The sequence below is a fragment of the Myotis davidii genome, unplaced genomic scaffold (genome assembly GCF_000327345.1).
Source record: "Myotis davidii unplaced genomic scaffold, ASM32734v1 scaffold898, whole genome shotgun sequence".
In the NCBI taxonomy this organism is placed as follows: Eukaryota; Metazoa; Chordata; class Mammalia; order Chiroptera; family Vespertilionidae; genus Myotis; species Myotis davidii.
In genome coordinates, this window is record NW_006289504.1 from 398936 (window position 1) to 412462 (window position 13527).

Sequence of the window (13527 nt, forward strand, 5' to 3'; positions counted from 1 at the left end):
CCAGGTCTGGGCTCAGGCAGAACAAATTGGTGAGAGCTTCAAGCCAGGGCTGTAGTTGTGTTAGTCAAGCTCTCAGATCAGACAAAACATAGGGATTCTTTCCCACAGGAACTGCGGGGAGAGAGCAGGTGTGTGGGGCCAGGACTGCGGGAGGCGGGGCTGCAGGGGCTCCCCTGTGCTGGGCTCACTTGGGGGTGGGGGATGCAGAGAAGCCGCGGTGGAGCTGGGTTTGTCACCACCTAGACGGTTCTGAATTCTCCAAGAGTCACCAAGGGCTCCAACTATAAAAATCGTAAACCCGCTGTAGGACATGACTCCCAGGGTGTCCCACAGGGTCCGGAGCCCCACAGGACCTGGAGCTGAGCAGGCGGAAGAGGACCCCCTGGGAGCCGTGGTGGCTCAGCTCAGGTCTCCAGCCCAGACCCTCACATTCGGCCAATCCTGAACCCTTCTCTGGGGCGGGGGGCCTGGTGACCTGCGCAAGGCCGCCCCTGCCTCCTGCCTCAGCTGCTCCGACTATGGAGACAGTCCCTCCTCAGTGCCCATCGTCGTGGGAATCCAACCACCATCCCCCCTGTCCTACCCCAGGGCTAGCAGTGCTTGTGCCTGGAAAACAGTGAAAGAACCCCTGGGGCTTGGCTTCCCGCTGGGAAAGGGAGGCCGCGGTGGGAATCCCGGCACCCAGCCCAGCGACTGAATCTACACCGAGGGAGTGACAGGCCCAGCATGACTGACCACCGCCCGGCCAGCGTGGCTCAGTGGGTGAGTGTCCACCTATGAAGCTGGAGGGCACGGTTCTGGGCTCGATCCCCTGCAGGGGGCGTGCAGGAGGCGGCTGGTCAGTGACTCTCTCCCTTCCTCTCTGAAATCAGTGACCTTTCTCTTTAAGAGGCCCTGGACAAGGTCAGGCCCAGGCCGTGGGCGAAGTCGGAGGCTCGGTGAGGGTTCGTGGAGGGGACTGGCGGTGGGGAGGACCACAGCCACCCCAGGAGTCAGTGCAGGCAGCTGGGCGCCTGGGGCACAGCAGAGGCCCCAGGGGCCGGCAGGGGTGGTCCCTCGTGGACAGGGGATACGAAGCGGCCACTGTCAGACTCGCTGATCCAACGTGGCGGCGGCTTGCTGAGCCAGGCCTTGCAGAGAGGCTGGGCTGAAGCGGGAGTAAGACTTCGATGTGGAGCAGGGAAGCGCCTCAGTGACGGGGGTGGCGAGGAACACGGCGGGATGGGGGCCCTGGTGAACTGGGGGGACACAGGCAGAAGAGGGGCAGACGGGAGCAGGGGGGGAGGGAGGCGGAAGAGTCACAGACTCGGGGGTGGGGGGGATAAAGGCCGTGGAGAGAGAGGTCTCTGCAGCCCACATCAATGTCCCTCAGCGCCTACGAGGCCGAGAGAAGAGGCCCAGGTGTCTGAGAAGACGGGCGACAGGGTCTAGAGCCCCAACAGAGAAGCCTCGGGGAGGAGGAGAGGGAGGAGTCTAGGGACACATGTAGGGCGACAAGCAAGTGTGTGTGGGGGCTGCAGACCAAGGTACCGAATACAGCGATGGCAAACCTATGACACGCGTGTCAGAGGTGACACGCGAACTCATTTTTTTGGTTGAATTTTCTGTTAAATGGCATTTAAATATAGAAAATAAATATCAAAAATATAAGTCTTTGTTTTACTATGGTTGCAAAGATCAAAAAATTTCTATATGTGACATGGCACCAGAGTTAAGTTAGGGTTTTTCAAAATGCTGACACGCCGAGCTCAAAAGGTTCGCCGTCACTGGAATAGGATCAACTACCCCCAAAGAGGAGCCGTTGGCTGAGACGGGGCAGAGGGATGTGCCTGAACATCAGGATTGTTCCTCTGCCCACAGACTCTCTGACTGCTGGCCTCGTAGACTCTGACATCTAGAGCCGCCACCCCGTCACCTACCCACTCGCTACACTCCGTTCTGGTTTCCAGCGTCGCCTGATGTCCCCCCGCTGACCAGAGCCCCACCGTTGCCCAGGGCCCTGCTGCTCTCAGGGAGACTTATGAGAAAGCTCCAGGCACACACCCTCCCGCTTCAGCGGCCAGAGAGCAGGTGACAGGGGAAGGGCACGTGGCGCCTTCCCTCTTCCCACGAACCCTGACCACACGAGACATAACCGGGCTCCTTTCTGAAATAAAGCAGCAGAGTCCTATTCGCTGCTCTCATTCATGCAGTTGAGAGCAGCGGTCGCCAACCGGCGGTCCGTGAGTCCAGAAGGTTGGCGACCGCTGGTTTAGAGAACAGGCCGCCTGCTGTTCGAGTCTGAGGCCCTTTGAACCCGGTGCCCAGCAGCACAACTCAGGAGGGGACACCGCTGTTCACCCGGGTGAGAGGCTCCCAGGGCCCACGCACATGTCCCCTCTCCTCTCCCGCACCCGCCCTCCTCAGGGACGGGGAGGAGGCGCAGTGTGACCACTGTCAGGCCCAGGGGCACCAGGGCCAGCATCCTGCGCACACCCGGGTGACTCTCACAACGAAGCTGCAGGGACCAGACTGCTAGGGTGGGAAGGCCACGCAAAGCCCTCAGGGCTGCTGGGCCTCAGGTAACGCTGCCCGGCTGCCCCCACCTGCCTCCTGAGGACGCCGTGCCCCCCGAGGGACGGAGCGCGGCTCTCAGGATCCCTGCACCCGCCTCCGACTTCCTCTCTCTTTCTAGTAAGGAACCTCCCTCCTTGACCGGAAGCAGAAGGTACAGTGAGGTGGAGCAGCGCCCACTTTCATTTCCGATGCTGACCCCGGGGCTCTGCACAGGCCTGTCCTTGTCCTCCCTGCAGGCGCCCTGCGTGCTCAGAGCCGTGGCAAAGCGAAGGCACACACGCCACCCTGGGGTCTCAGGGGCCCGAGCACGCGGGGCTTAAGCTTGGCATAGCCCTCCTGCCCCGACGGCAGACTCTGTCCTGCAACAGGACAGCAGGGGCACAGGGAAGGGTGTCACTGCCCCTGGGCCTCCACGGTGAGCAGAAAAGCAGGTCACGGATTTTTCAACTTTTTCAATAATCATATTAATAGTCCCCACCCAATTCCAAAGGTGAAATGAGCCCAACAGAAACAACTGAAGAGGACCATGAACAGCAGGAGCCTTCTCCTTCTCGCTTTCTAAAACCTGGTAACGGTGCCTGAAGCTACTGTTCAGAGAAACAATCCTGCAGCCTGAGCTGCCTTTCCTCTGTCTGCCTTCAGCACTGATTACATGACGTCTCACACGACCGAGTAATGATTCCTCTTACCTGTCTGTTTTGCTCCCTTGAATAGGAATTCTTAGAGGCAGGACTTTGTGTTTTGTTGAGTTTTCCTATACCAGAATGTAGCAGGTGCCTGGCATATAGCAGGCATTTTATTTTTATTTTTTAAAATATTTTTATTGATTTCAGAGAGGAAGGGAGAGGGAGAAAGAGAAACATCAATAAGAGAATCATTGATGGCTGCCTTGTGCACACCCCCTACTGGGGTTCCAACCTGAGATGCTTCAGTCCACAGGCCGATGCTCTAGCCACTGAGCCAAATCAGCCAGGACCACATAGCAGGCACTTTTAAAAAAATGCTGAATGAATGAATGAACGAGGCTCAGAGGACTGCTGGGCTCAGGTGTGTTCTGAGAATGTCACCTCATGGGCAATCCTTTACCCAGAACCATGTGCCCATGACCACCACTTCGGTCAATTATCAGAAAGATCAACTTAGAATAAAGATGAAAACCATGACCTGAAGTGTTAATGCAAGTGGCTCTGATTGGTGGCGAGTCATGCTCTGTACTTCCTGGCCTGTGTCCTCACCTGCAAACTGGGCACAGGGAGAGTCCCACCCCCTCCGCCTGCTGCGAAGAGCAAGGCAGGGCGTCTGGCACGTGCGATGCTCAGAGCCACGCAGTCTCCTTCCTTCCCCGCCGTGATAGGAACGTCAAAAAGGTACTAACCTCTCACTTACCTTGCCCATCTTCGTGCATGAGTTTATAGTACTGAAGAAGTCAGCCTTTTTCTCATTTAGAGGCATTTTTGCTAACTCCTTCCCTAATAATTCACCCGACGCATAGCCCACTGTTGTTTCAAATGCTGGATTTACATACTGGGGCGGGGGAGACAATAAAAAGAAAAAAAGTATCAAGTGAATTAAAAGAAATTTTGAAGAGTCCAATGAAGACAGACTTCCACCTAAGCCGGCACTTTCCCCCCACGCACAGGAGCCTGCGCTCACCATGGCGGCTCTGAAGCCGCGAGAACACCCCCACCTCCACCCCACCCCAGGACCCTGGAGTGTGGAGAGCTGCCCAGGTCACTGGCCAGGCTTCTCCCATGTTCTCCTGAGGCTCCAGGTGCCTGTGGAGACAGACCAGGCGCTGCTAGGATCAGGAACTGGGACACAGCACCAGACGGGGATCGGAGGCAGCCAGGCTCCATTCCCACAGCCCCTTGAGCAACTCCAAGTCGCCCACTGCGCATCTGCTTAACATCTCCCCGCTCCTGTGATGGGAATGAATAATGTACTTGGGAAGCAGGCTGGGAGCTGGGGAGTGTTTGCAAATATAAGGCTCTATGCTTGCATTTCCAAAGGGCCTAGAAGACAATGTATGGGGAAGGCTGTGCATGTGCTAATAATAATAATAATAATAATAATAATGATAATAATAGTGTGAGGATGATGACAAAATCATACTGTTCAAGGCCTATTTCCAAGGCCTAGAGCAGTGATGGCGAACCTATGACACGCATGTCAGAGGTGACACGCGAACTCATTTTTTTGGTTGAATTTTCTTTGTTAAATGGCATTTAAATATAGAAAATAAATATCAAAAGTATGACTTTGTTTTACTATGGTTGCAAAGATCAAAAAATGTCTATATGTGACACGGCACCAGAGTTAAGTTAGGGTTTTTCCAAATGCTGACGCGCCGAGCTCAGAAGGTCCGCCGTCACTGGCCTAGAGCGCTGCACACACATTAACTCATTTAGTCGTCAGCACCCTTACAAGAGGGAGGCTGCTGTCTGCGTTAATATTTCTCTCATTCGTACAGATGAGAGCAGATTCAGGCAGAGTAAATAACAGGCCCAAAGAGGCTCGGCCAGGAAGGGGTGAGGCCTGTCTGACACCAAGCCTGTGCCCTCACCCGCTGGCCCCTGTGCCACCTCTGAGGGCACTGAGTCCTGAATGTCGGCATCATCAGCTCTTTATCAAGAAAGTCACAAGTTAGGTTAGAGGCCGGGGGTGCTCAGAGCCACACCAGAGGGGAGCTGTTCTCAGACACAACTCCCTCTCCTGGTATCTACAAGTGTCCCGGGTCACGGACAGAAACCCGCTTTGCTAATAATGGACACGTTGTTCAGAAATCACTCGGTTATTCTGACATTCTGAGTAGTTTCTCAGAAATGTCTGTAAGTGTCAACTACATCAGAGGCCTCGAGGAGGTGAGAACTCGCAGGCCTGACAGTCAGAGCCTTTTCCCTTTGCAGCATCCTTCCTGCCCCGCCCACTCCTCCACCCACAACCCCAGTAGCCACCCTCCTGGACACGAGGCTCTCCTCGAACACAGTAACTATTGGGTCTCTTCGTATCCAGAGGGCACTGACTGTAAATTACATCTCTTAGAGATTTCGTTCTGATCATCCTCTATGGAGAACCTGGTCTCCTGAACTTCAAAAAGAAAAAGAAAAATCTTACTGGAGGGTTTCAATTCTAAAAACGAGAACAAGCAAAACCAGAGACCCAGAAGGACAGAACTCCCGAACAACCCACCTGTATGTAGTTGTCCTCACCGGTGATTTTAATGGCGTCGTGGCTTTTCTCTAGTGCAGTGAACACTGAATTACAAGCCCTTTATGGAGAGAAAAAAAGGGTGGATTCATGTAAACACTACAAAACCTAATACAACCTCGGGTGCTACACTCACTTATTTGAAGGTGTCTTTTGACTGATTATAAAGGTAACGAATGCTAATCAAAAAAAGAAGGGGCCAAAACCGGTTTGGCTCAGTGGATAGGGCGTCGGCCTGCGGACTGAAAGGTCCCAGGTTCGATTCTGGTCAAGGGCATGTACCTGGGTTGCAGGCACATCCCTAGTAGGAGATGTGCAGGAGGCAGCTGATCGATGTTTCTCTCTCATCGATGTTTCTAACTCTCTATCTCTCTCCCTTCCTCTGTAAAAAATCAATAAAATATATTTTAATAAAAAAAGAAAAAAAAAAAGAAGGGGACCAGCCCTGGCCGGTGTATGAGGTGGTCAGAGCATCAGGCTTCGGACTGAAGGGTCCGGGGTTTGATTCCCAGTCAAGGGCACGTATCTCAGCTGCAGGCTCGGCCCCCGGCCCCGGGTGGGGCATGTGCAGGAGGCAATCAATCGATGTGTCTCTCTCTTACCTTCCACACTCTCTCTCAAAAAAAAATCAGTGGAAAAATATCCTCAAGTTAGGATTTAAAAAAAAAAAAAAGGGAGAAGTTCCCACCTCTGGTTGCAACAAGTTTGGAGAGGATGGGTCTGTGAGAAGCCCCACTGGTTTTGTCACCCTTTTTAAGTTTTTACAGATCTGGTAAATAAAACATGGTATATAATTTTCATTTGTTTTAGTACTGGTGAAGTTGAACAGCTTTTCATGTTTACTGGTGATTAATATACATCCCCTATGAACTGCCTGATCATGTCCTTTCTCTCTCTTTTTTTATTTTACCCAGTGTTTCTATTTTTAAAAAATATATACTTTTATTGATTTCAGAGAGGAGGGGAGAGGGAGGGAGGAAGGGAAGAGAAACATCAATGATGAGAGAGAATCATCGATCAGCTGCCTCCTGCACACCCCACACTGGGGATCAAGCCCACAACCCAGGCATGTGCCCACGGGAATTGAACCGCGACCTCCTGGTTGATAGGTCAATGCTGAACCACTGAGCCGTGCTGGCCGGGCTGCAGCCCCATCTTTACACCTGAGTCTCCAGTTGCTAACATGACCACTGACAGAGACACCCACGCAGACTCCGAACGTCTGTATGTGGAGAGGAGCCACTCCATCACCCCATCCCATCTGGGCAGGAGGTCAGTTACCCCAAAAGGTAGCCATCCTGCCGGGTGCTCACTCACGACCGCCCTGTGTGGAGCGGGGTTCTCCCAGAGGCAGAATTACCTGAGTTTCAGCTGTGACCGCACCTCTCCGAACTCCAGCTGCAGCAGCTCCACGTAACAGGCTTGAAGGCTGGGGTTCTCCACGTACCTCTGCGACAGAAAGGGGGTCGTGGCTGAACAACGTGCGCCTTCCAGTTAGTATGTCTACCTGTACAGTCATTCTTTCCAACAGACTCTCAACTTGGTAACTGAAATAAGTGGATGTGGGCCGTGTACGTGTCGTAGCAGAGGCTAGAATATGTAGAGAGGAATTTACCAAAGTCCTACGGAAACTTTCCGAGGATATTCACTTACTGAAGAGCAGTATGTTGTCCTCTTTAATGTTATACACACCAATAACATGCAAGAAAAACGCGTGCATCTCTCTTTGCACTTGAATTTCACAAGGTAACCCCCACTCAGGCCACATTTCCCTTCACCGACCTCTCACCATGGCCCAGCAAAGCCAACAAAAGCTCACCCTCCAGAGCAGAGGGAGCAGGAGGCGGTGGTTCCCACGTGCTCCTCTAACCTGGACGTCCACCTCCGGGGAGAAGAGCGTGGATCTTCTCACCCAGTGAAAACCCAGGGATGTGCACAGGGCATCTGCTGACCTGTCTCCACGGCACCAGATCGCACCTCCAGGGAGGTGAGGCCAGCCAAGGCCTTGGACGGCTGGGGACCCCAGTGCATCTCCAGCCTCCCGCGCCTCGACTTCGTGTGGGCAGGGGCACAAGCAACGTGCCCAGGGCTCTCTCCTCCTGCGGTAAGCAGAGGGCACCTGTGCAGGCAGCAGGCTCCTCGGTGCTCTGTGGAGTCAGGGCTGACTGATGAGGGAACAGCAGCCCAGCGCTCTTCCCCTCTCAGGAGAGGGGCTGCTAGGCCCGTCACCTCGCTCTGATTTCCGCGGTGAGAGGGCTGTGTTGGCCTGCTGGCGTGAATGAGGACCTACATGTTCGTGGTCAGTAGTCCCTGATTTCCCTCCCTTTTTTAAAATATATATTTTATTGATTTCAGAGAGGAAGGGAGAGGGAGAGAGAAACATCAATGATAAGGAGTCATTGATTGGCTGCCTCCTGCACGCCCCTCACTGGGGATCAAGCCCACAACCCGGGCATGTGCCCTTGACCGGAAGCGAACCTGGGACCCTTCAGTCCGCAGGCCAATGCTCTATCCACTGAGCCAAACCAGCTGGGGCTATTATATCCTCTTGTTAGCTTGGAAGGTTTATTAAACTTTTCTGTTCTATTAATGGTTACTTACTTCTCACTGACCTCAAAAGCAGACAGAGATTTCATTGCTATTACTTGAAAACAGGATACCAACTACAAAGCAGCTCCCCAGAGCAATGCTGTGGTCGGCACCTTTCCCACAAAGACAAAACGTCAGACTACGCTCATTGCTCACCCCCATTCTATGTCTGCCCTATAAAGGCCATGAGAATACTTACATCTCCACCTCCTCCCACAACCCTGAAGACACATAGGGTTGGCTAAGATATAAATATTGAGGTATTTAAATATTGAGCCATTATTAAAATGTCTCTTCTGGTATGTCCCTTCTGTTAGAAGAGTATTATTCATGTCAGTCTATATCGTTTAATTTTATACACATATTTATTTTGTTTATATGTAATCTACACTAATGAAAGAGAAACATGCAAATTAACCATCACTCTGTCACCCTGTCACTCTGCTACACGCACCAGTCAATCAGACTGACTATGCAAATTAACCCAGGAAAGATGGCGGTTAATTTGCATACGCAGGCGTGGAGCGAAGGCTGAAGATGGCGGCAGCCACGGAGCTGGAACAAGCAGGAGGCTTGGGTTGATCCGGCGACAGAGGAAGCCAAGCTTCCCGCCAGCCCTGGACTCCACTCAAGGAGGGGCTGGGGGCCTGGGTCCCCAGGGGCAACCCAGGCCTTCAGCCCATCCTGGGCTCCACTCGAGCTGGGGGAAAAAGGAGGGGCTGGGAGCAGCCGGAGCGGAGAAGCCAAGCCTCTCTGCTGCAGCCGGACCAAAGGCCTGGGCCCGGCTGCCAGAGGAAAACCGGTGCCGGCAGCCAGGGGAAGGCAGGCCTGTTGCACGAATTTTCGTGCAACTGGCCACTAGTCCTTTATAATAACAGGGTAATATGCAAATAGGCCGAATGGCAGAACAACCGAACAACCAATCAAAGTGTAAAGTAGGTCCTTGGGTTATGTCGGAGATCCGTTCCTATAGCGTGACGTAATGGATTTTCACTGTAAGTTGGAACCCACCTACATAAGCACCTATGTCACTCACACGGAGCACATACACAGCAGTAATGAAGTGAAACAGTAAAAAAAATTTAAAAGAAAGAACAATTCCTGACCTTTACTTGTGGTAAATAATAAAAAACAAAAGCACATATGTACATACGTGGAAATGACGGAACTTTTTTTTATATAAATAAATGGGAGATGGCGACGTAACCACAAAACGAGGTAGGGTCCAACATAACCTGAGGGCTATCTGTATGCTAATGATATGCTAAGGCTGCTCAACCGCTTGCTGTGATGTACACTGACCACCAGGGGCAGACAGGTTGGCCAGTCGCTATGACGTGCACTGACCACCAGGGGGCAGATACTCTGCCCGGTAGGTTAGCTTGCTGCTGGGGTCCGGCTGATCTGGACTGAGTGAGATGGGCTGGACACACCCTAGAACCCTCCCATGGTCCCTCCCCGACCCGATCATGCACCAGTGGGGTCCCTCAGCCTGGCCTGCGCCCTTGCCCAATCCAGGACCCCTCGGGGGATGTTGGAGAGCTGGTTTCAGCCCGATCCCGCAGGCCGCTCCCCTTGGGAGGGCGCCAGACACAGGGTTCATGGCTGGTGAGCGCTGCAGCAGTGCGAGCCTTGCCTGATCGGGATTGTTTGGGTACGAGCCCACGGCAGGCACAGTGGGGCCGGGATGAGCGGGAGTGGCAGGTAGGAGCTGCAGGTGGCGTCGGACTGCAGGTTTTGGCCACATCCCTGCAGGCCACCCAGAAGGACCCTACCCATGCACGAATTCATGCACCGGGCCTCTAGTGTCATATAATTACATATAACACATATGCACACCTGTGTACGTACATATGCAGAGAAGAAAAGAAACAGAGCACGTGCCAATGGCAGGTCTGTCACTCACCAGTTTCCTTGCCACTGCATCCTCCCTCATCTTAAAGTTCCTGTTCTAGTTCATCTGTTGTGTGGCTGGAGTCCTTGCTCACATTTCCCCAGACTGGGCTCTGAGGGAAACAGCCCAGCCGCCTGGCTGGGGTGTGCTTCTCGGCTTGCACCTCTCCTAGGTGTAACCTCTAGACATTGTCATCACTGTGTTACACGGGGAATGTGAGTTAGGTTCACCCCACATGCACCGTTTTCTTGCTCGCCATTCCTTCTTGCATTTCTGGCCTTCCTCCTGGCATTCACCTTCCTTCTGCCCGAGGTACAGGCTTTAGAATGTCCTTGGGAGGATTTTCTAGTTACAGACTCTCTCATGCTTCCTGTTTCTCAAAGTCTGTACTTCCACCTCATTTCTGAAAGGTATTTGTGCCAGGTATAACATTCTAGGTTGGCAGTTATTTTATCACATTGAAAATAAGATTTCACTGTGTGCTATTTTCCTGTATCGCTGCTAAGAAGCTAGCTGTTAGCCTGTCATTCTTTTTAATGTTTTCTCTGGCTGAGTTTAAGCTCTGCTATTTTACCTTTTTCACTATTATGTATCCTCTTTTTATTGACTCTTATTTTGGATTTATTGGAATTTTTGTCTGTGGATTAGTCTTTCGTCCACCCTGGAAAATGCTCTTCAAATATGACCTCTGCCCATTCTCCTCCTGTCCTTCTGTACTTGTTAAGCCAGTATCTCTAGCTCCACATTTCTCAGGCTCTAACTATATGCTATTAATCTATCTCTGTGCTACATGTGGAAGGATTTTTTCTGACTTACTGTCTAAGTTTTAAGATTTTCATTTATTATGTGCTCATTTCTCAAAATTCCACGCTCTACTTAGAATCTACTATGTCACTTTATAGCTTCCTATCCCTTGCAGGTATTTCCAAGCTTTTATTTCTTTACATATAATGAGCATAATTGCTTTAAAATCTCATCTGATAACCCTCGTATCTGAGGAGCATGAGGGTGTGTTTCCACGGCCTCCCAACCAGTGCTCACTCCCGTTGCCTTTCCTCCTGTGGGCGTGAGCTGTGACTGAGTGCTGCCGCCAACCACTGTGGGTGAGATCCTCTGAGCCCAATGCAGGGTCTGCCTCTGGGGAGGATCTTATGGCTCCTGCAGGGACCTGGGGGTACTATCACCCAGAACCCTTGAAACGCAATCCATCGGCTGAGGTTTCTTGACTACCTCTACTTCACTGATATAAATTTGGGCTACAAACCTGGTTCTCCCCCCGATTCCCAAGGCAACCAGCGGCCCAACGCTCCAGCCTTTGGGCTCAGGAGAAACCAGTCGACCGGATCTGGGGGTGTAGAGAAGGGAGCTGTGTTTGGGTTGCCTTATTTCCAGGATCCTTGAACTGACTTTCAGGCATTATAACAACACTCCTGTGGTATAACTATTTTTTTAATTTATTTCAGAGTGGGAGGGAGAGGGAGAGAGAAACATCAATGATGAGAGAGAATCATTGATTGGCTGCCTCCTGCACGCATGCTCCACACCGGGGATCGAACCTGCAACCCAGGCATGTGCCCTTTACTGGGAATTGAACCATGACCTCCTGGTTCCTAGGTCAACGCTCAACCACTGAGCCACTCTGGCCAGGCTGGTATAACTTTTAATGACTATGCCATTAAAGATGACTTTACCAGGCATAGGTTTTTTGTTTGGTTTTTGTTTGTTTGTTAATCCTCACCTGGGGATATTTTTTCCATTGATTTTTAGACCGAGAGTGGAAGGGAGGGAATGAAAGAGAGGGAGGAAGGGAAGGCAGAGAGAGAGAGAAACATCGATGTGAGAGAGGGGAATGAAAGAGGGGGAGGAAGGGAAGGCAGAGAGAGAGAGAACATCGATGTGAGAGAGACACATCAACTGGTTGCCTCCCACGTGTGCTCCAATCAGGACCAGGGCTGGGATCGAGGTCGAGGTCGAGCCTGCAACCCAGGTACGTGCCCTTGACCAGGAATTGAAACTGCCATCTTTCTGTGCACGGGCCGACACACTAAACCATGGAGACACACAGCCATGACAACAGGCATACCTTGGAGAGATTCAGAAAGCTAGGTACTGTAGATGTAATCATTACCAGGTCATACAATTAAATCAAAATGGAACACAGCACAAGGACAACACATTTTTTCTCTTCAAATTCATTCAGTTGCCCGCTCTGAACTAAGATAACATACTCCCTCACGCTGGACCACACCTGCATAATGAAGAAGGGGTACATACCCTCGTAAAGCCGGCATGTATGAGGGGCATCACAGACTCTTCTCCATCCCGCCTTCAAAAGGACAGAGCAAGTGGTTAGAGACGATTCTTATCAAGTCCAGCGCACCTCTTTGTGCACTGATTCTCGCAACACGGTGACTGTCCTATAATGAGTACTTTTAGATGAATTAGAGTAACATACAAATCAAAAGTATACAATTAAAAAGTTTTCTGTTTTAGTTTCGTATGTAGTTTTATCAGTATGTATTAACAGTTGAAATATAGCAAGTTACACTAACAGCCAGAATACAGGAGTAACTACATTATCTATTTGATGTGTAAACATTTTAAACTAAATTCTTTCCTATTTTATTCTACTGCCTGTTTATTTTATTTTGTAATCCAATAGGGAAGGTAAAACAGGTAAAGGGGTCAATACTATGGTGATAGAAGGAAACTAGAGTTTGGCCATGAGCAAGATGTGGTATATACAGATGTTGCACACCTGAAATGTATATAATGTTATAAGCCAATAAATAAATAATTTAAAGAGCCCTTCTCCCCACAACAAGGCTCAGAGAAATAGTTTAAAGGGCACAGCAACATTTCTCCTATCTATAAAAATATGTAAGCTAAGTAACATTTATTTGAATACTGCCCTGCTCACGTATTTTTATCCTTTCCTTACTTCCAACTTAAGGAGGAAATGTCCAGCGCACCTCTTTGTGCACTGATTCTCGCAACACGGTGACTGTCCTATAATGAGTACTTTTAGATGAATTAGAGTAACATACAAATCAAAAGTATACAATTAAAAAGTTTTCTGTTTTAGTTTCATATGTAGCTTTTTTGACAGTATATATTAATAGTTGAAATATAGCAAGTTACACTAACAGCCAGAATACTGTTTGTATTCTATTTAATATGTAAACATTTATCTATTTGATATGTAAACATTTTAAACTAAATTCTTTCCTATTTTATTCTACTGCCTGTTTATTTTATTTTGTAATCCAAAAGAAAGGTAA

The 13527-nt window shown here is 50.5% G+C and overlaps 1 protein-coding gene across 1 annotated transcript in view; it reads right to left on the reverse strand.

Annotated features, from left to right (window-relative positions):
• The window catches only part of PDE8A (phosphodiesterase 8A), a 90556-nt gene that overhangs the window by 28994 nt on the left and 48035 nt on the right, over nt 1-13527 (reverse strand). Inside the window, 4 exon segments of the mRNA XM_015562792.1 lie at nt 3943-4080; nt 5746-5824; nt 7124-7212; nt 12521-12572. Of these exon segments, the coding sequence (XP_015418278.1) occupies nt 3943-4080; nt 5746-5824; nt 7124-7212; nt 12521-12572 (358 nt within the window).